This window comes from Pongo pygmaeus, chromosome 22, assembly GCF_028885625.2.
Source record: "Pongo pygmaeus isolate AG05252 chromosome 22, NHGRI_mPonPyg2-v2.0_pri, whole genome shotgun sequence".
NCBI lineage: Eukaryota > Metazoa > Chordata > Mammalia > Primates > Hominidae > Pongo > Pongo pygmaeus.
Genome location: NC_072395.2, coordinates 41921718 through 41945083, shown reverse-complemented (window position 1 = coordinate 41945083; position 23366 = coordinate 41921718). Strand labels below are relative to the sequence as shown.

Genomic DNA, 23366 nt, shown 5'->3' with positions numbered 1-23366 from the left:
ATTAATGAAAAAAAGAGACAGATAATATAAGAAATTCTACCTTCTGACATGAGATTTCTCTGACATGCTACGAAAGTAGATGATATTTTCATGTTCTAATAAACAAAAATCTGCTTACAACACATACACCTAGGGAAATGCTTGCTTTTGAGTCACAAATATATATCTTTTGGAAATAGTAAAAAGTCAAGCTAACACCAGCAAAGATAAGAAAACTATCATTGACTCTTTAATGTAATAATAGTTGTGTTCAAATACTTTTACTTTGTTAAATTATTTTCATTCTGGTAAAGCAAAGAGATTTTGGAACCGTATTTCCCAGCTTCCCATTTACTAGAAGGGACTGTGACTGCTTGAATTCTGTAAATATATGCAACTGTCTTCAGATGAGCAGTGTCCAAAAACTAATCTTTATATTTAAAGATGAGTAACTTACCTTTCTTCCTCTCATTCTGCTAACTTTGTATTTGTATTAACTTAGTGAACAATTCCTCCCTTATACTGGTGTTTATTAGCCTTATACTAAAAAGAGGAGGTGGGTTACTGAAACAGAAGGTTCTTCCAGAACAGTAGAGAATTTCACCTTCGGTCAAATGTTAAAGCAGCTTAAGGGTGAATAGGCTCACATAACATGAAAACTTTGAGGTCTATCAAAAAGCTTCATTTCACAAATGAGGAAATTGAAGATCAACATGCATAAGGGCCTCCCAGCTCTGCATCACATGGCAAAAAACCTGTGGCCCCGCACCATGCCTCCCTTCACATTTGCCCAAACTGTCCAGAGACTTGTCTATCCCAGGGCACATCAATCTCAGTGCTATTGTCACACTGAGGTGGACAACTCTTTGTTGCAGGCGCTGTTCTGGGCAGGATGGTTAGCAGTATCCTGGACTCAGTCCTCTAGATACAAGTAGGACCCCCTCATGCTAGCTGTGGCAACCAAAACTATTTCCAGACATTGTCAAAGGTCCCCTGGGGGCAAAATCACCCCCGTTTGAAAACCACTCATTTATCTGAGGTCATCTTGTTTTAATGAATTATTCCTTTTTTCTGTTTTTGGGGCAAATATCTAAAGATACAAATGCATCACATTCAATATTGAAGTTCTGAGTTGTTCATATGTGAAATCACAGTCTTCCTAAGAAATGGGACTTCAGGCCAGGTGTGGTGGCTCATGCCTGGAGTCCCAGCACTTTGGGAGGCCGAGGTGGGCAGATCACCCAAGGTCAGGAGTTCCAGACCAGCCTGGCCAACATGGTGAAATCCCATCTCTACTAAAAATACAAAAATTAGCCAGGTGTGGTGATGGGCACCCGTAATCCCAGCTAATTGGGAGGCTGAGGCAGGAGAATCGCTTGAACTCGGGAGGCAGAGGTTGCAGTGTGCTGAGATCTTGCCACTGCACTCCAGCCTGGGTGACGGAGCAAGGCTCTGTCAAGAAAGAAAGAAGAGAAAGAAAGAAAGAAAAGAAAGAGAAAGAAAGAAAGAAAGAAGAGAGAGAGGAAGGAAGGAAGGAAGGAAAGAAAGAAGGAAAGAAAGAAAGAAGAAAAGAAAGGAAGAAAGGAAAGAAAGAAGGAAAGAAGGAAAGAAAGAAAGAAAAAGAAAGAAAGGGGACTTCACGTCTTTTTTTTTGGCACACACAAATACAGCTAAGAACCAGTTTCGGACCAGGGCTAGGTCATCCCAACGTCTAGCACAAAGGAGGTTAAGAAAGGAGCAAACTGGAAACTGTCAGTTTTGATCCATGTTTAATGAAAAAGAAGTTACATGAATAGAAATGGACATATAACAAAGAGTTCAATTTGAGAAAATGTGGTGATAGGTAGAACAAGGAGAAATTGTTTCAATTCTGAATTTACTCATATTCCTGTTAGCTGTTACTGATCTAAAACATCTCCTTAAATCCAGAACAATAGTTACAAGTTCACTGATGTTTTCATGGGCACTCACCCAAGTAATGTCCAAACAATATTTTTCCATGTCCCCCCTCCCCCAGAACACACACAGGCAAAGGCAGAGATGTTTACTGTGAGGTCACATGGCATGAAGCAAATGCAGCCTTATCTGTTTATTATTACAAGAGCCAGTTAGCATTGGCAAATGTGCTTTGGTTACAAACATGGTTTCTGCTAATAATTTCATGAAGAAGCTTTTAGGATGTGTGACCATTTATTCTTAGTATAATCAATCATTGAAGGATAAAAATCAGAGTATAAAAGTTTATACTCTGGCGAATATAAATACATGCAGAGAAGTTTCTGACAGTTTAAATTTGAGCATATTTGAAATATTAAAGGCATGAAATTTAAAAATACACATACGTGAAACTACGGTGAACATGTTATGGGTTTGTCGCATGGTTTAACTCTGCTCAGCCCACAATTCTTAGCTGGGTCAGTCAATAGTCTATTTTTATCATTTTCTACCCTGTTGTACAGCATGATAAAAAAGAAAAAAACATATATCTTTGGAAAAGAATTCTGATCTCCAAAAACATATACTAGTAATAGTTTCACGTTAATGATCTCATTTAAAATATCCCTTCTCTCAAGCTAGAAGCTGGCAAGCAGTAAACTCATTATAGACAGTTGTCATGTGGGTAATACAGAGAAGCAATAGATCTGACTCACTATTCGTTTAAAATAAAAATCTTTTGGCCAGCACAGGGCAGTCATCAACCACGTATGCTCACACTGAAAAATTTAAAGTTAGGACGAGCCCTGCCTCTTCTGATACTGTATTCGAAGTTTCTCCAGTTGTTCCACACATTGAGACTGGGCCAACCTCAACGTCCGATTCTCCTCCGTCAGAGCCTCGAATTCCCGAACCAGCTCAGCAGCATCCACCTTCTCCTTTTCTGCCTGATCTAACTTGGCAATGAGCTCCTTCCTGAAGATTCGGGGTGAAGGGCAGGAAGAAGCACAGAATTCAATGCAAGCAAATTAAATTATTCAGTAATAGCACGATGGAAATAGAATGATTCATTCTGCTGTTCTGAATTTTTTCCCATCTCTACTTGCCTCCAATGGCTTTTATTTGTCCAGCTTTGGAAATTTTGTATCCCTTTATTCTAGCACCTCTACTAGACACTTCCAAAATACTAACCACACACCAAAAGTCCCATAGGTTCTTTAGTAGTCAAAAACATGATCATTTTAAAAATACAAAAAAATGTAAAAATAATTTAGAAAAAAATCTGTGTAGAATTTTTCATAATTTAAGATGCTGCCTATTGTCTTGTAGGGAGGACAACTATAGTTTTCTCTTGGCTGAGTCTTTGTCCCCCAAATTCAGCTGTTATCTTCCTTTGTTTCCTATATCTGAGTTGAACAAATCTCCAATAGACTTCTTTGAACTACAGAATCCCAACTCTGTCCTTGTAGATAGTACCTCCTATGTCTTTCCCTAATCCTTACATATGTATTGCAGCCCAAATTAACAAAACAATGTGTCCACATTTGATGCTGGCCTGACTCCAGAATTGAGGAAGCAGGCTGAAGGTACTGTAGGAAAATTGTAATGACAACATTTTAAAGAAATTCAGTTCTTAGTTAATATTTGTAAATAATTCATTGATTTAAATATACATTATAAGGAGCTAAAGGCTGGGCACAGTGGTTCATGTCTGTAATCTCAGCACTTTGGGATACCTAGGCAAATGGATCACTTGAGTCCAGGAGTTTGACACCATCCTTGGCAACATAGCAAGACACCGTCTCTACAAAAAATTGGGAAATTAGCTGGGTATGATGGCTGACAACTGCAGTTCCAGCTACTCGGGAGGCTGTGGCAGGAGGATCACTTGAGCCTGGGAGGTTGAGGCTGCAGTGAGCTATGATTGTGCCACTGCACTCCAGCCTGGGCAAAAGAGTGAGATCCTGTCTCAAAAAAGGAAATAAAGTAATGAGCTAAAGATCTTCAGTCCATGTGTAGATTTAATAAACACGACAACCCAAAGGATACCAGGTCTGTCTCTGTCATGGAGGTCAGGTAATCCTAACCTAGACAAAATCTAACTGAATTCTCCTTTGCCTTACATTTCTTCCTCCTCTGTAGGGCAAAAAACAGTTGGTAAATGTCCTTCAGATACATAGTTTTCTAGATGAGTTTTCCAAACGGAAGGCTTTGTACTGCTGGTGTTAGCATTAGATGACTGTAGGTTGTACTGAAAGCTTCATTAGACTTTTGAATTAAATTAAATTAATGTGTATTTTTAAAGATAAACCAACACATCTAACCCATGATTTCAAAGATCTTGTGCCCTAAAAGGAGGCTAATTAAAAGAAGATCTACGTAAAGATGACTTACAAAAAAAGTTTGAGTCAATAATAATGTAGATGTGGAAATATCTGGAAGTTACTTCATGATCATTCACAGAAGTTGTACCCAAATGACCAAAGCTTAGGACACACTGCCACCAGTCTCAGTTCCAAGCCTTCTCCTCCTAGGTTCCCCCTACCCTGAAAAGCTTCTGAGGTTTTACAGTTGTGTTCCTAGGAAACAGTTTTGAACCCTTGTTTTAAAGTAGTAATAACATTGCTTTAGCATAAAATACGTGCAAATACTATCTTCCTTACATTATTTCATCACTACAGTTGGCCACATTTCTAAAAGCCTCTCCTCTTCCTTCTTCCACTGATCAGATACTGATCTGACACTACATAATATGAAAAGAAGAAAGGAAAATACATATATTCCTGAAAAGCAATAATATTCAAGTTTATATTGGAAATAAGCCGTGGCCACTGGGAACAAGGGGCGGGGGGAGGGGGGGTTGTTCATCAAAACACAACCTGTAATGTTTCAATAATCCAGAGCTAGAAAACAGCCTGACCATCTCATTCAATTAGGTCTCCAAACATGTATTATTATATAATACTATTGGTTAAAAAAAAATTGAACACAAACCCAAACTACTTCTACATATGTCTGCATATTCATTCATAAATTATATACCTGCCAATATATTACATACATTATGAAGCATACCCAAATATGGATATGTAACAGGATAAGACCGGATGCTAAACCCAGGGGGTGAAAGTCTGATAAGGAACAAAATATTTACGTAACCTCAGTGTCTCCTACAAATTACTTAATTGAAAAGGGAAATGTGTGATGAAAACTGGAAGGCCACTTTCACCAAATGACCAAAGTTGACACTGCTAGTCATGAGATAAATAGACATCACATGCACTGTGAAACACACACCATTTCTGTGGTATTCCTGCCAAAAATGTACAATCTATATCTAATCATACAGACAAAATCAAATTCAGGGAAATTCTACAAAATTGTTAACCTGTATCTTTAAAAATGTTAAGAACTCCTCCATATTTAAAGAAACCAAAAAAAAAAAAAAAAAAAATGACAACACAGGCAATGTGCTCTTCTGAACTGAAAAAAAAATAGTTTTGAAGAACATTATTGGGAAATTGATGCAATTTGAATATGGCCTGTGAATTAAATAATAATACTGTATCAATGCTAAATTTCTTGATTTTAATTGTTATACCATGGTTAAATGAGAGAACGTTATTGTTTTAGAATATACTTACTGAAGTGTTTAGGGCAATGTGGAGCATGATGGTATGTGTATGTATATACACACATATATGCATATGTATACATACATGTATTTACACACATATATACATACACATATGTATATATGTATGTGTGTGTGTATGAGAGAAAGAAAACCCCAGTACTGTTGTGGGAGGAAGAATAAGGCACAACTGGGGAAAGTTTAGTAACTGATGAATCCAGTAAAGGATATATGGGAGTGTTTTTTTTTTTTTTTTTGAGATGGAGTCTCACTCTGTCACCCAGACTGGAGTGCAGTGGTGTGATCTTGGCTCACTGCAACCTCTGCCTCCTGGGATCAAGCGATTCTCCTGCCTCAGCCTCCCGAGTAGCTGGGACTACAGGTATGTGCCGCCACACTTGGCTAATTTTTGTATTTTTAGTAGAGATGGGGTTTCACCATGTTGGCTAAGCTAGTTCTGACCTCAGGTGATCCTCCCGCCTCGGCCTCCCAAAGTGCTGGGATTACAGGTGTGAACCACCGTGCCCAGCTGGGAGTTCTCTATACTACTTTTGCAATTTTTCTCTAAATTTGAAACTATCAAAATGCAGTTATCCTGAAAAAAAGACAATGAGTAAATAAGGATAAAAGTTCTAGTATTTTCTTCCTGCACCCAATGGCCTGCCTTGGATACCCACTTTGGTGTCCACTGAGCAAAACCAGACATTAGAAAGTGTCCAAAACTGGAAGATAATGTACATCACTGATATGCATATAAACAAAGTTCCTTTGGGCTCTTACTGATTTTTGGATCTTCCGTGCTGTTTAGAATAGAATAGGCTCACAATAAATACTTACTGAATAAATAATTGAAGAAAAAGGTAGCTCAGAGATACAGTAATTTATGTTTTAAAAATGAGGAAATAGAAACTGAAAGTGTTCCATTTAAAGGAAAAAGTCACACAGCTAATAAGAAAGAGCCAGAAATCAAGCCTATCTTCTGATTAAATGTTTAGAGTTTTGTGTCCCTAAGCATAGCTTAGGTAGTAAATGTCAATAATTAAATATCGATTAGTAAAATTCCTCATGTAATTATTTTTAAACATTAATGAGTAAAATCTATATAAATTAAAAAAAAAAAAAAAAAAAGAGAGACCAGGCACAGAGGCTCACACCTGTAATCCCAGCACTTTGAGAGGCCAAGGCAGGCAGATCACTTAAGGTCAGGAGTTTGGGACCAGCCTGGCCAACATGGTGAAACCCTGTATCTACTCAAAATACAAAAATTAGCGAGGCATGGTGGTGTGTGCCTATAATCCCAGCTACTCGGGAGGCTGAGGCAGGAGAATCGCTGGAACCTGGGAGGCGGAGCTGCAGTGAGCCGAGATCACATCACTGCACTCCTGCCTGGGTAACACAGAGAGACTCCATCTCAAAAAAAAAAGAAAAAAAGAGAGAGAGAGAGAGACATGCTTTAAATCCCCTATGCATCAAACAGATCATCTATTCCTGTTCTATTTTTCTCTTCAAATTACTTGTGTCATATAAACAATTTAGGTGGCCTTTGCTTTCAAATCACAGTCTGGGAGGTGGTGCTAATGGGGATAACAATGGCTATTTCCCTGGCTCCATATCTAACCTCATGTAAAACTCCTGAAGCTATCTGTCATTAATTTTGATTGTCAGAGATAAAAAAATCACAAAATCATAGATTTTTACAATTTGAAAGAATAGTCTAAATTGTCTAGTCTGATCTTCTTGCACTGGAGAAAGTCAATAATAATTTCTTCTTTACTGGAACCCAGAAGACTCAGTGGATATGTTTCTAAATTAGTGTCATGTATTTGATAAGTAATTATACAGACATCCAATGAAAACTGTCAAAATGTCTATTGTTTCCTGTCCAGGACCTATTTATATAGACATATTTATGCTCATCCATTATCTATTCATAATTAAACCTTGGCACATCAAGCTACAAAAACAATCTTATAAATAGATGATCTGAAGAACAAATCAATATTTATTATAGGCTAGAATGTGGTTCTGCCTTTGATTTATCAGTTCTATTTGTATCATTTCCTTCAATGTAATGTAATATGGGGGTAGAAGACCACAGTTAGAGAGATCTTATTTCTGCAGTCACGAATCTGTAACATAGCTTTCCACATGATGCCGTTCGATAGCCTAAAAGGTCATAACTTTGGAGTCCACCATAGCTCATCTGTTGTCCCCATCCTAAGCCACATGCCTGGAAAGATTTTTAGTTACTAAAACAAACAGGGGAAGGGAAAATCCAAGTGAATTGGTTAAGAAAACGTTCAAACTTTATGGAAATTAATTCCAAAATTAAGGAGATTCTTTACATTGCAGGAGTTTGAGAATGGATTCATCACTGGAATAAATATTTCTCTGTGCTGAGGAGACCACTACAAGGGATCATGGCCCTTTCAAAGTTAACTAAGGACTTTTATTTGGGAAAGGCAAAATTCTAGACAGTTTGGCCCCAGTGAGCTAAAGAATTTGGGGAAATAATATAATAAAATACCTTTATCACAGGGAGAATTTTACTTTTAAATAGGGATTTAGACTGTATTGTTGGTAGATCTTGAGAGACTTATGTCCAAGTAAAAGCATTCATACACAGGAGAGGAGTCAATGCCTCAAGATGACAGAAAGGATATCAAAGTCTACCTTCATTTTATCCAGGTGGAGGAATAATAAATGATATTGAACTGAGATTTCCAATGCTCAGTCTAGACTATGTTGTTGAAGCTGTACAAATGCTTAATGCATGAACAAATGTACTAATATCTATTGGGAAGCAAAGGGCAACCCTGAACCCGTGCAGGAGGAAGTCAGACTTGCTCCAAAGCAGGATTTCTCATCCTTGATACAACTGACATTGTGGGCCAGGCAATTCTTTGTCGTTGGGCACTGTCTATACATTGGCGTTGTAGGAAGTCTAGCAGCAACCTTGGCCTCACTCACTAGATGTCAATAGCAAACCCACACTCACCAACCAAAAATGTCTCTTAAGTATTGCCTCTTAAGGCAATGTAATTGCCTTAAGTAAATGTCTCTTAAGTATGTAGGGTGGGGCAGGTGTGGAGAATTTCCCGGTTAAGAACCATGACCTAAAGGAAGTGGAGATTCCCACTATCAATCAACCTGACAAGAGTTAATCCTGGGACAGGAAGAAAGTGAACGGCAAAAGGTTTCTTCACTCTGCTTCCCCAGAGATTGGATTGGAGCCTCTTTCCTCAGCAAGGGAAATCTACTTAAAAGAGCTCTCACTGAGAAGAGTAAATATACTGTCCCTTTTAACCCACTTAACGCCTGAGGTTGCAATTTTTTGAATTTGAAAAATCAGACCTTGGCAATGACCTTGAGCAGTAGGATATAAATAACTCCCACATTTAGTGTTCCAATAATGGAACACTAGGCATAAATTTAATACAGTTTTGGGCAGACAATTAGGTGTAGAAATACTTGGGAATGAAATTCCCATTAAATGACTGGGCTGCACGTAATTATGTGGTGTAAAATACCCAAATCATTGTGATTGGGGCATTAACAGCTTAATCTCACAGCCTGATGGCATCTGCGATATTGAAATTTCACAAAAAACTAAATACTAAAATGAAAGAATACCTTTGGTTACATCTCTGTCTCCATAAACAAAGTAAAGAACTGAGGCAGGCCTTTGCTCTTCTACTCATTTGCTCAGCAAGTATTTATTGAAAGTCTGTTACAAGTCAGGCACCGTCTTCTATTCTTGCTAGCCAAGTCAGTCTTGGGAAGCGCATCTCCATAGCTGGAAAATGAACTCAAATCTCATATCTTACCCGGAAGGCATCTTACTCATATCAGACATCATAGGAAAGAGAAGATAGAACTTTTCCCCACATTACTATATATCCTGCAAACACTTGTGGAGAAATATCTCCATTTACTGTGTATTTATGTTAACGAAAATGTAATTTCTGGAGGCTGAGTAAATATTTAAGAAAAATATCTTAGGTATATAAAAGTGAGGTTTGGTTTTCAGTGTTACCTTGCTGTGGAATCCTTTTTCAAAGAAAGTCATACCCTGAAGGGATGCAAATAAAATGGATAAAATTGGTCCTTCTCTGCCTGGCGCGGTGGCTCACACCTGTAATCCCAGCACTTTGGGAGGCCGAGGCGGGTGGATCATGAGGTCAGGAGATCGAGACCATCCTGGCTAATATGGTGAAACCCCGTCTCTACTAAAAATACAAAAAATTAGCTGGGCGTGGTGGCAGGCGCCTATAGTCCCAGCTACACAGAAGGCTGAGGCAGGAGAATGGCGTGAACCGGGGAGGTGGAGCTTGCAGTGAGCCCAGCCTAGGTGACAGAGCAAGACTCCGTCTCAAAAAAAAAAAAAAAAAAAAAAATTGGTACTTCTCCGGTTGATCTTGGTATAGTCCCCTGCCTGACACCCTCTCCCTCCCGAATCTGTGAGAGACTCCTCAGAACACAGTTTAAAAGCCTCTGCCTTTGGGAATATCCTAAAGAAATAAACACTTCTGGTTAAACATAGAAAAAAAAATTAAAATCTCCTGTTATTAGAAATCTCAGAATAAATGATGACTAAAAACAAATCAAAATTGCACTAATTTTAATTTATGCCTTTGCAAATTACATATGCACCCTTTTGCCCCATCCTGATATGTTCCCCTAGATGAGATGTTACTCCCCTAATCATCATTTTATACATTTTAAAAAGACATGAGAATATAAGTCTCACATTGATTTTGATAGCCTCATATGAAAACCCCTTTCTGATGTTTTGCCTGAACACACTAAAATTATGTAACATTTTTCACCTCAGAAACAAAAAGACAATCAAATTTAAAAATGGGCAAAAGATCTTTGAGATATTTCTCCAAGAAGACATAGAAATGGCCAATGAAGCACAGGAGAACCTGTGTAATGTCATTAGCCATCAGAGAACTGTAAATCAAAACCACAATGACACATTGTTTCACACCCACTAGAGATGGCTAGAATCTAAAAGGTACAGGAAGTGTTGGCAAAGATGTGGAAAAATTGGAACCTTGATATACTGCTGGCAAGAATATAAAATGTCAACCCCTTTGAAAACAATCTGGCAGTTCCTCAAAAGGTTACACATTGAGTTATAATATGAGCCAACAATTCTACTGCTAGGAACCTACTCAAGAGAATTGAAAACACATGTCTACCTCAAAAATTGTACACAAATGTTTATAGCAGCATTATTCACAATAGCCAAGAACTGCAAACAACCCATTAAATGTCCATTAGCCTATGAAAGGATAAAATATTGTATATTCATACAATGGAATATTATTCAGCAATAAAAAGAATGAAGTACTGATGCATGATACAAAGTGGGTGAATCTTAAAAACATTATAGTAAGTGAAAAAAGCCAATCACAAAAGATTACATATTATATGATTCCATTTGTATGAAATGTCCAGAATAAGCAAATCCATAGAGACAGAAAGTAGATTATTGGTTGCCAAAGTCCAGAAGTCAAGGGTCAGTGGGGCGTAACTGCCAAAGGGTGCCAGATTTATTTCTGGGGAGAAGGAAATGTTGTAAAGTTGGTGATGGTTGCACGATTCTGTGAATATACTGAAAACCACCGAATTGTAATAGCCAGGATATAGGATCAGCCTAAGTGTCCAAGTGTTTACCAGTAGAATAATAGATTTTTTAATGTGATATATCCACACAATGGAATATTATTCAGCCATTTTAAAAAATGAAATCCTGTCATTTGCAACAACATGGATGAACCTGGAGGACACGATGCTAAATGAAATAAGCCAGGCACAAGGACAAAGACCACATGATCTCGCTCCTATGTGGAATCTAAAAAAGTTGATCTCACTGATGTAGAGAGTAGAATAGTGATTACCAGAGGCTGGGGAGGGTGGTAGGGAGAGGGGTATGGGGAGGGGTTATTCAATGGGTAGTTATAGTTAGACAGGAGGAATAACTTCTGGTGTTCTCCTGCACAGTAGGGTGACTGTAGTTAACAATGATGTACACTTCAAAATAGCTAAAAGAGAGGATTTTGAATGTTCTCACCACAAAGAAATGACAAATGTTTGAGGTGATGAATATGCTAATTACACTGATTTGATCATTACACAATGTGTCCATGTATGAAAACATTACACTAGACCCCATAACTAAGTACAATTACTACATGTCAATTAAAAACAAAATAAAACTGTCCAGGCACATAGCTCACGCCTGTAATCCCAGCACTTTAGGAGGCCGATCACTTGAGGCCAGGAGTTTGAGACCAGCCTGGCCAACATGGTGAAACCCTGACTCTACTAAAAATATAAAAATTAGCCCAGAGTGGTGGCACACACCTGTAATCCCAGCTACTTGGGGGGCTGAGGTGGGAGGATCACTTGAATCCGGGAGGCAGAGGTCACAGTGAGCCAAGATCATACCACTGCACTCCAGCCCAGGCGACTGAGCAAGACTCTGTCTCAGAAAAATAACATAACATAACATAACAAAATAAAATAAAATTGTTTATAAAAAATATATAACATGAGGATGCAAAGACATAAGGATAATACAATGGACTTTGGGGACTCAGGAAAGGGTGGGAGAGGGGTGAGGAATAAAAGAATACACATTGTGTACAGTATACCCTGCTTGGGTGACAGGTGTACCAAAATCTCAGAAATCATCACTAAAGAACTTATTCATGTAACCAAACACCACCCGTGCCCCAAAAACATATTGAAATTAAAAAATTAAAAAATTAAAATGAATAAATAAAACAGTCTTCAATCTGACTTTTCTGAGTCTGTCTATTTTTCTGACATTTAGGTTAATCTTCTAAACACCAAAGTACCCAATACAATATTTCATACCAAAAAAATAAATAAGTGGTTTCTCTACTGGACAAGATAAAATGCTTTATCTGGAACAAAGCAAACTTTACAGTTGATTGTAGTTTAATAATATAATTTTAAAAATTTCTGTCAAACAATTTGGTAATAGATTTCATTTTTTTATTTTTTTTTCTAAATTTGGTGATAGATTTCAAAAGCCATAAGATGTCTATATCTCACTTCAATGACTTTCATATTACATACACAAAAAGCTAGGTATGTTGTAGAAAAATGCTTATAATATTTACAGAAAAAATTATGTTATACATTCCATGTTACTGTATATGCAATTATATTAAATGTCTATTCACATGCAAAAGGCCTAGAAATAATTAGATAAAAATGATAGCAGGAGTTCTTTAAAGATATCAGAATTCTTGGTAATTTTTCAAAGCTTTCAAGAAAGTCCTTCCCACCTTTTTCACACTGAGAAGAAAAAGAAATCAGTAAAAATACAACAAACCTCTCATACATCATTGGTCATAAGCCAGAAGTGATTCTTTAAATTGGATTCAGCCAATGCTGAGTTTATAATTCTAGAAAATGTTTAACTCTCTTTCTCCATCCAACAGATATGATTTAAAATAACAGTTTCAGCATCTTCTCATCACACCTCTTCAAATTCTCCCAAACTTGATCCAGGGAGACCTCCTCTGGAGATGAGAGAGAAGTTCAGTTTGGAGTTCAAACCTTAAGCAGTGTCTGAACGACTCCAATAAAGAAAAACTCTCTTTTAAAATACCTTAGCGTCTTTCTTTGCATCTAGCTTATGCCAGCCAAGCTAGAGGCAACATAATCAGCTACACTTTATGAAATAATGAGAAAGAAATTCTCAACAGAATCATCAAAAAATGGAGAGCTAACTACTTGGGTCAAATTCATTTGGCCCAATATATCTTGCTTGAAAATAAAGACTGTTTAGGAAAAGATATGTTGCAAAATGAATTTCCACTTCAGTAAAGTCTTAATGAAAATAACGAATATTAATAATCTTTGGAAAACCAACTCATGTATTTATAAATATAAGATATTACCATATTTCCCAATTTAACAATACATCCTAGCAGTTCTTTTTTTTTTTTGAAATGGAGTCTCGCACTGTCACCCGGGCTGGAGTGCAACGGTGTGATCTAGGCTCACTGCAACCTCCACCTCCCAAGTTCGAGCAATTTTCCTCCTAGCAGTCCTTTATTGCTGATATTGACTGTGTAATACCAGCGGCTGAGGTGGAAAGATTGCTGTAGGTCAGGAGTTTGAGACCAGCCTGGGCAACATAGCAAGATGCCATGTCTTTAAAAAATTTTTTTTAATTAACTGGGCATGCTGGCATGCACCTGTGGTCCCAGCTATTCAAGAGGCTGAGGTGGGAGAGTTGCTTGAGCTCAGGAGGTTGAGGCTGCAGTGAGCTATGATTGCACCACTGCACTCCAGCCTGGGTGACAGGGCAAGACTTTGTCTCAAAAAAAAAAAAAAAGGAAGAAAGGGGCCTGTTAGGCCAACAGCTTGGTGTAAACAGGGGCTCAGTGACTGGAGGACCCATCTCCTGCCCCGGGAGAAGTGAGGAGGCCAATGCAGCTGAAGTTGAGAGATGAGATTGGAAGTTCTACAGAGGTTCCAAGGCATCCCCAGGTAGGTCTTGAAATCTATGCCAAGAACTGACTGTCATTTTCTAGCAACAAGAAACCCTAGGCAGGGAAACTAGTTACAATATTGCATCAACCAAGATCTCAAGTAATAAGTCCCAAGCCCAAATGGTAGAAGTGAGAATGAAGAAAAAGGAACTTGAGACTTTATGAAAAAGAAAAAATATATATAATGAAAGAATTTGGCCTTGGCCCTACATCTAGCCAATTATTTAGGGAGAAACTTCAAGTACTTTGGGGAAGGAAACAAGACGAGTTCTGCAGAAACACACACAGGCATATAAGTTATTAAGGAGGGGGTCCGGCCCACTTGCGTGTGGTCTCGAAGGTCATATAAAATACCTCCACTAGCCTGCTAGCCATGTTATTTCTAGAAGTTGACTTTTCCTTTTTTTATTTTTATTTTTTATTTTTTTGAGACAGAGTCTCACTCCGTCACCCAGGCTGGAATGCAGTGGCGTGATCTTGGCTCACTGCAATCTCCGCCTACTGGGTTCAAGCAATTCTCGTGACTCAGCCTCCTGAGTAGCTGGGATAACAGGCACGTGATATCTACCACTCCCGACTAATTTTTTTGTATTTTTAGTAGAGACAGGGTTTTGCCATGTTGGCCAGGCTAGTCTCGAACTCCTGACCTCAGGTGATCCGCCTGCCTTTCCTCCCAAAGTGCTGGGATTACAGGCGTGAGCCTCTGCGCCTGGCCTCTTTTTTCATTTTAATATTGTTGTAGTGGTACCCAGAGTTATCATTGCTTTCAATGTGAACAGTAAGGATATATTTCAAACATTAGATAAGAGTCACTCTCATGTCATTATCCTACCATATCTTTTTTTTTTTTTTTTTTGAGACAGAGTTTTGCTCTTGTTGCCCAGGCTGAGCACAATGGCACAATCTCAGCTCCCTGTAACCTCCACCTCCTGGGATCAAGCAATTCTCCTGCCTCAGCCTCCCGCTGGGATTACATGCGTCCGACACCACAACGGGCTAATTTTTGTATTTTTTAGTAGAGACAGGGTTTTGCCATGTTGGCCAGGCTGGTCTCGAACTCCTGACCTCAGGTGATCTGCCTGCCTCGGCCTCCCAAAGTGCTGGGATTACAGGTGTGAGACACCGCGTCTGGCCCCTACCATATTTTTTTTAATGCAACATAAAAAAAACTTATAGAACATGTAATTTAGGGGATGAGTATTGCATTTCCAAAAAAAAAAAAAAGCTACACATAAATTTAATTTAAATAACAAAGTCCTCCAGTACCTTCAGTCTGAAGAGTTTATAAATAGAGACCTAATTACTGGGGATTTTTCTATCATACCACCACACTTCATACACACACACCAGAAGACATGTTTACAGGCTATTCGTCATATAGATCTTCTTTGACCTCAGTATGGGTCACATGATTAATAATCCTCAATTCCTTCATGAAATTTTTTGTAGGACTCCAACTGTGTGTAACCATGCAACCTGAGTATTCCAAGCAACTTTATCAAAACTCTTAGAACAAAAAGAAAGTAGTCAGACATAGGAGAGAAACGTTGTATTTGTGACCTCCTAATAAACATCTTTTAATCCCCTGTAGCCAAAAATCTAGATACAATTTTATGTTTGAAGCATGGCAAACCAAGCAAGGAAGGAAAGGTTTGTAAGGTACTAACTGAGGTTTTGCAGAAGTCTGGCCCCAAAACCCATACTGTCCACCATCATGCTATACTGTCCGACCACCATTCTGGGAGTCTCAAAAAAATTCTAAGGATTTCAGAAATTTCTCAACACAAAATATATTTCATTCACATTTTGTAAAAATTAAATTTTGTGTGTGTGTGCGTGTGTGTGTGTATTTTTATTATACCACCACACTACACATACACACACCAGAAGATACATTTAGTTACAGGCTATTGATCATATAAATCTTCCTTTGACTTCAATATTGGTCACATTATTAATAATCTTCAATTCCTCTATGAAATTTCATATCTATATTAATGAAAATAATAATCATTAATAACTCTTGGAAAACCAAGCTCATGTATTTATAAATATAAGATATAACCATATTTCCTAATTTAACAATTCATCTTAGCAGCCCTTTATTGCTGATATTGACTCTGTAATACCAGCACTTTGGGAGGCCAAGGTTGGAGGATTGCTTGAGGTCAGAAGTTTGAGACAAGCCTGGGCAAGATAACAAGATCCCATCTATAAAAAAAAAAAAAATTTTTTTTGAGATAGAGTCTCACTCTGTCGCCCAGGCTGAAGTATAGTGGCACGCGATCTCAGCTCACTGCAACCTCTGCCTCCCAGGTTCAAGCGATTCTCCTGCGTCAGCCTCCCGAGTAGCTGGGATTACAGGTGCCCGCCACCACACCCGGCTAATTTTTGTATTTTTAGTAGAGACAGGGTTTCACCATGTTGGCCAGGCTGTTCTCAAATTCCTGACCTCAAGTGATCTACCCGCCTCAGCTTCCCAAAGTGCTGGGATTACAGGCGTGGGCCACTAAGCCCGGCCCCCACAAAATATTTTTTAATTAGCTGAGCATGGTAGCATGTTTATTTCTTCTCCCCTTCCTTTTATTAGGGTGACATGTGATATATAAGAAATAAAGAATCACAAGATGTTTGTGTTCTGTTTCACACATTCAACAATAATTTACTAAGCCTCTAGGTGCCACATATCATACCAGGCTCCAGGAATCTGATGGTGACAACACCTGACTATCAGTGCTTTTATGGCACTTACCACCTAATAGGAGATGTAATCAAAAGGAGATCTGATTAGATCCTAGTAATCAAAATATCTCATTAATAAATGGGAAATCCCAACCGGCTAGTACTGTGAAGGAAAGGTGTCTACTCTGATGCTTTGCAAGTATAAAAGAATGGGATTCACTGGGGTAGGCACTGGTGGAATCAAGTGCAATTAAAAAGAAGGATTCAGAAACAAAAAGTTATGAGTGAGTAAAATCAGAATGCTTTAATTAATAGAACTGTATAATTCCCTACAGCAGAACTGTAATAGTAATAAAAGCTATCAAGATAAAAACTTACCCTACTATAAAATGTAGTCAGTCAACTAATACGTTTAGGTTATTTTGAAGAGCTATCCCAGTGGCTTCTTCACGTGATGTGGGAATGCCATCATTTAAGCAGAAATTAAAATTCACAGCAAGCCACAGTGCTCTGCAGCCTCTGGACACATTTACAGAAAACATAGTATGGTTTTGGGTGGTATTTTGGCATTTTTAATTTCCTGAACTAAAATGTCTTATTTAAAAAATTAAGTTTTGAGTAGGAAGCATTCCTGGTATTCCTTTTGCTACTCCATAAAGTAAAGCACTTAATCTCCAATAGCACCACTTGAATCATTGCTATAACCCCCTTGCCTCCCTGTCATCCTCACACTCAGCCTGTCCACTACCCACCACCCCTGGTCCTTGCCCAGTAGGCAGTGCTCAGATGTAGAGTGAAGGGGGTAGGTACTTACTTCCTTTGCTCAAGCAGGGTGATTTCCTTTTTGACCTCATGGTATTCTTCTGCTATTTGGCAGTGCTGTTTGAACACCTCCATGGATTCCTCAGAGTCATGACAAGGTGGCAGGGGCTTGACAAACAACAAGAAGAAATTAGTCCATTTCTTTGCATCAGGATAAATTACCAACCATTTTGCTCTGCTGATATTCTCTAAACGAAGGTTTTTTCTTTCTTTCTTTTTTTTTTAACGTGAGAACAGCATTGTCAGTCAACATTCAACAGAGTTCAGCTGATTCTATTTGACTGAAAATAGAGAGGTGGACAGATAGTCTCCACATTCATCTCCCAGTGTCATTCATGGGCATCTCAGGCCTGAGCCAGAGCCCTGAAATCCATTACATGTCAGTTACCTGTCATGTGATGGAGTAAAAATAAGTCTCCCAAAGATTCTACAGTACTCCCTGGAAATCAGACTCTGCTTTAGAGAAGAGCAGTGGTGGGGAAATAGTTCAGTTGTCTGTTTCAATTACCCCTTGCTTTCTGTTTCTGTAGCCAGGAGGTATAATCTCATCTTGCAGAGTAGAGAAGAAAAGCTCTCTTCTGAGAAATGCATCTGGCCTAAAGAAAGATGCTGAGCCAGAAATAATGCTTGCAAGGATTAACCAACCTGTAAGAAAGGCCGGATCTCCCTCCCCCTAAAAAAAAAAAAATCCCTATAAGATTCATGTCTTTCTTTTTCTCCCATCCATGAAAGAGGCAAAGGCCAGCGTGGCAAACCTTTCTGACCGCAACATGGTGAAAACCCTACTTCTAGGAATTATTTTTAAAGAACGAGTTTTCCTCAAGTTTATTTTTCTAATTTCTTGTTTAGCAATGAGTGATTAAAAGTACTACTTTTAGGCCAGATGGATCACTTGAGGCCAGGCGTTCGAGACCAGCCTGGTCAACATGATGAAAACCCATCTCTACTAAAAATACAAAAATTAGCCAGGCGTGGCAGCACGCACCTGTAGTCCCAGCTACTTGAGAGACTGAGGCAGGAGAATCGCTTGAACCCAGGAGGTGGAGGTTGCAGTGAGCCGAGATCATGCCACTGCACTCCAGCCTGGATGATAGAGTGAGACTCCATCTCAAAAAAAAAAAAAAAAAAAAAGGACTACTTTTAGGAATACTAGTTAAGAGGTTTTTTTAAATCACCCTTTTCAATTACATATAGAAAAAAGTATATAAAATCTGAGAAATATCAGTTTATTGTGAAATAGGCTCTTCAATCTTATCCTTTCTTCACAATGGTCTCTATATATAAACTATGTATCTGACAAGGTCATATTGCCACTAATTTTATATTAGGAAATTGAGAACTAATGAATTTTTTACTATTTGTCCCTCTCATTATATTCTTCAAGAACACAGATTTCTGTGGGTGTCATATTTATTTCTGTTATCCCTCCCATGATGTAATAGAAATTCAATAAAGTTTACTGTCTGATTGATAGATAAGATGACCTTCCCTATTTATCATGAGGCCTCTGAGTAGAGATGTTTAAAGGAAATAGAATTCTAAATAGATTTAGATCAAATTTATCTTCACGTGGAACATCTGTTATGTCCTAGTTCATGGAAAATCTAATAATAAATCATATTAGGTAGCATCTTTCTCTACTGCCCATGAACACATTCACAGCATAAACTCAGCCTGTTGGAACCATTATCCCTTTCTATACGGGATTAAATTGAAAAATAATGCACAGTAGTACTACAGTATAACTCGCCCCATGAGATAAAGCTGTTGCCAAAGGAATTCAGAACTCCTGGCTCCTCCAGTCTGTGCCCCAGAAATTGCTACCCACTCATCAATTTTCACCTGTTACACTGGCAACTTACCAGGTATAACAGTAAGGGGAATGAAAGCAATTTATTCTGGGCACCATAGCCAAGCTGTTAAATCATCTGTGCCCTGTTAAAGAATTTGCCTCCTGGAAGGCCCTAACACTCTACACATCAGATCCTGTCCTTACAAACACCACACGAGCTATACTCAGTTGAAACAAGAGCTCAGTACGTGTAGGTACCTGAACCATAAAATCAGCGCAGTTAACTATGTGACAGCGAAAAAGTTCTAGAACTCTGCATAAAGGATTCACAACTTTAAGAGAACATAGAGAGCAGCCGTGTAAAGGGAGATATGTCTTTTGCTGCTGTAATTTAAAAGGAAAACTGAAAAGTACATTAATAACTTTCTTAAGAAGGGAGAGGCCTTCCCTGCCTCACCCCCAGCTTGCCACCTGTAATGCTTTTTACTAAGTGGGAAATGTTGTCATTTGTTCTTTTTTTATTATTGGCACCTCTTAATTGTGGGAAATTCAAAGATGTTATTATCTATAGGTAGCGTGATCATGCCACTAAGGGTATGTGATGGTAGTACATATTTCAAGATATCCACATGTGCTTTCAGCAGCATGATCATGCTATCTATACATAATAATATTTTCAAGACTTCCCATCATAAAGAACGGACAATCAAAAAAGAATAAGCCTAAAATACTTTGTATCCAGTTTTCAGGGAGTACAAAGATTCCAGGGGTCATTTCAGCCTCTGGATCCTGAAAACTAAGCCTTCAAATTGACATACAACTCAGCACCATTTCAAATGCTCCCAGTTTGTATGAAAACATTAAAGAGCAATATAGATTTCTCTTTTTTAAGCAAAGAGGAAGGTTATATTGCATAACCCACCAAAACATTGTAAAATTCTCTCATTAGTTGCCATAGGAAGAGGGAAATAAGGACTTGTTGTTTAATGGGTACAGACTTTCTATTTTGCAAGATGAAAAAGTTCTGGAGCTTGGTTGCACAACAGTGTGAATATACTTAACACTACCAAACTGTACACTTAGAAATGGTTAAGATGGTAAATTTTACCATATGTGTTTTTACCCATAATAAGAAAAAAATTAATGCAAAAAAATTATTTCATTAAACCTTTCTGCTGTCTCTAGCCCATCTTCTTAGCAGCGCTACCAGGGTTACCTAGGAGAGGCTGACTCCATTTGTACTCAATCTTTCTCTCTTTCCCAAATTTCTCCCCAGAGAACTTCAAATTTCTCACCCCTTTATAATCTCGAGCCATTCACTGGTAACCCCAAACATTGCTGAGCAAATCAAAGTGCTCTCGGGTCAACAGAATCTACTGTTCTTAGAGGGCAGTTGACATCATTGGCCATTTACCCCAGCCAGGAAACTGATCAAAGAATTTGCTTAAATATATATGGTTCTCGTCCCAGCAGGAATTCTGGTGAATACAAGTATTAAGATATTCAGGTTTTATACCTAATATAAAAAGTGGCACTATAGAATAATGTGATGTATTCTTCCGTGTAGGATGGAATAACTCTCATTGCTTTGTGATATAATGTATGTATGTGTGTTGTACCATCAGGTCCTGACTGAGGGTAATTCTCTCTTACCTTACCTTTTGAGAGGTAATCCCTCAAAATAAGAGACAATATATGGCCAAAAGTATTAATCAAACACAAGCTCCTGCCTGAGGAAATCGATTCCTAGAATTCAAGAATCAGGTTTCCAGTTTAAAAATGGAACATCAGTATGCTTAAGTAACATGACATGTAAAACACCGGCACTCATGAATTAATTGGCTGTACGTGGGTTTATGTAACACATGCTCAAATTAAAAACTGAAAAATAAAAGAATACCTGTGGGTAACTAGATGAAAAAACATCTATTAAATTCTTGGAATAAAATTAACACTATTTCAGTTCTCATTGCTTGATTTTGACTTTTCTTGTCAGAGAGATTTTCATAGTTATAAGCCCACGCTGGGAATGGATGTACGATAAATAAACTCTTAATGTTGATAGTTAATTTTTTTTCACATCAGGAGGAAAAAAATTCCCTTGTTATTTTCTCCACAATGATGCTACATCCTCCAATTTTGGATACACTTATCCCACCTTCCTGCTTAAAGAATGAAATATTGCACTCCAAAGAAAAGGAATCCAAAGATAGTTGAGTTGACAAATTGAAGAGTAAAGATACTGCTAATGTACTAGAGCACAAATTCTGTGTGGTCACAGCAGCAGCTTTTCAGATGCACTCCCTGCCATCGTATCTGGTTTACTATACAACGCAGCCACTCCTAAGGAGGTGAAATTAAGACCTTCTCCTAACAGCGCCTCAAGCCAACTTTGAAACACATGTTTCCAAGACACAGATTGGGGCTTGGGTGAGGTCACAGCCCAGGAGGAGATACTTCCTCCTCACCCCCTTTTCCTCCATCTCCGCCTCCTCCCGCTGCCGCCTGAGGATGGAGCTTGCAAGGGCTTAATATTTCATGGCAGTGCAGCGTGAAGGAGCTGCTACTATCTCTGGTATCCGCCCCAATTATCAGGACCGATTTAACAAGATGAAGTAAGAGAGAAACCGCAGGGTCCGGTTCCAAAAATGCCGGCTTGAGCCACACGGTGCTATTCTGCTCTCTGCCTGAGCTGCCGGTTCATAGCAAGCTCCTCCCGAAGTGGATTCCACTCCCTGGAACAGGCCCCATGGGGAAGGACCCAGCCAAGCCACCCTCGGCTAGGAGCAAAGCCGGCTCAGGCGTTTCCGTTTTCTATTTGGCTTCTGCGAATACTACTGGCCCCATCCTCTTCAAAAATGTAAGAATTTAATTTTCCTATCCTAGCTTCCCACACAGGAAATATATTTAGGAAGCTAAACATTCTACACTTGCTGAGCAGTCTTTGTATTTATTCCTTGATTCTCAGGGTTACCTACTTTGGGGAAAGATGGTGCCTGATTTAAATTGACATTACATTGTAATGTCTTAAAATTAACAAGAATCGTTTGTTAAAACTGAGAGGAAAAACACAGTCCATGCTGATTTCGATATTTAAGAACTCTATTATCTTAGAACTTTAAATATTTTAAGAAATGACATTTATATAGTATCTACATTACAGTACAAGTTGAGCACTATCAATTATACTACAGAACTTATACATCATGTTACATTGGAGTAAAGTATATTTAAGTCATTTCTGTTGACATAAACAATATCAAAAGGAGAAAGAACACAAGAGTAGCAAAATTTTGAACAAGCCATACCCAAATGACAACTGAGCTTCTCAAAACAAACAAACAAACAAAAAATTAAACGCATTATTGAAAAGCTCCAAAGTATCTATATATGTTTTCTGTGTGGACACAGCAATCAAAGAAAAATTGCAGTATAAGATACTTTTCAATGTGTGTATGAGAGAAAATGTCAGCTACATCTGGTGCTTTCTATGAGAATATATCCTAACCACATTTCCAGATGGATGTTAAAGACCAGTGTAGCAGAATCCTGGAAGGCTAGACTTCTTCATTTTCTATCATTTTCATTTCCCATATGTCAAGCAATATATTGATGCAAAATCTAAAAGAAATTTCCGGAGAGGCTGCTCGGATAACAGGATATTATGGTACACAACTGAAGCTACGAAATTGTTTATTTGTGGAGGTGACATCAGTTTCTGGACATATCAGACTCTGTTAGTTCAGTGTGTACCACAGAGACACCTGTCACTGTCATCTCAGATTAGATAGGAGGACTTTAAGGAAGGATTGAAGCTATTGCTCAATTTGGTTAAAAAAAAAAAAAGTCATATTGTTCTCGAAGCACCTCGGCTTAATGAAAAGAAGAGGGCATCAGAATTTCTATCCCTAACTTAAAAATCCAAGGAGATGCTTTTATTTCATTTTACATGAATAAAAATAAATTACTTATTCTTAAG

The 23366-nt window shown here is 38.3% G+C and overlaps 1 protein-coding gene across 2 annotated transcripts in view; it reads right to left on the bottom strand.

Moving 5' to 3' along the window:
• Positions 1–1731: 1731 nt before the first annotated feature.
• The window catches only part of LOC129022458 (MAP3K7 C-terminal-like protein), a 45239-nt gene continuing 23604 nt past the window's right edge, over positions 1732–23366 (bottom strand). For both annotated transcript variants that reach the window (XM_054468629.2, XM_054468630.2), the window contains 2 exons: positions 17588–17703; positions 1732–2889 (listed from right to left, as the gene is read on the bottom strand). In XM_054468629.2, the coding sequence (XP_054324604.1) occupies positions 2709–2889; positions 17588–17703 (297 nt within the window). In that variant the 3' untranslated portion in view covers positions 1732–2708. The remainder of the gene's footprint in view (positions 2890–17587; positions 17704–23366) is intronic.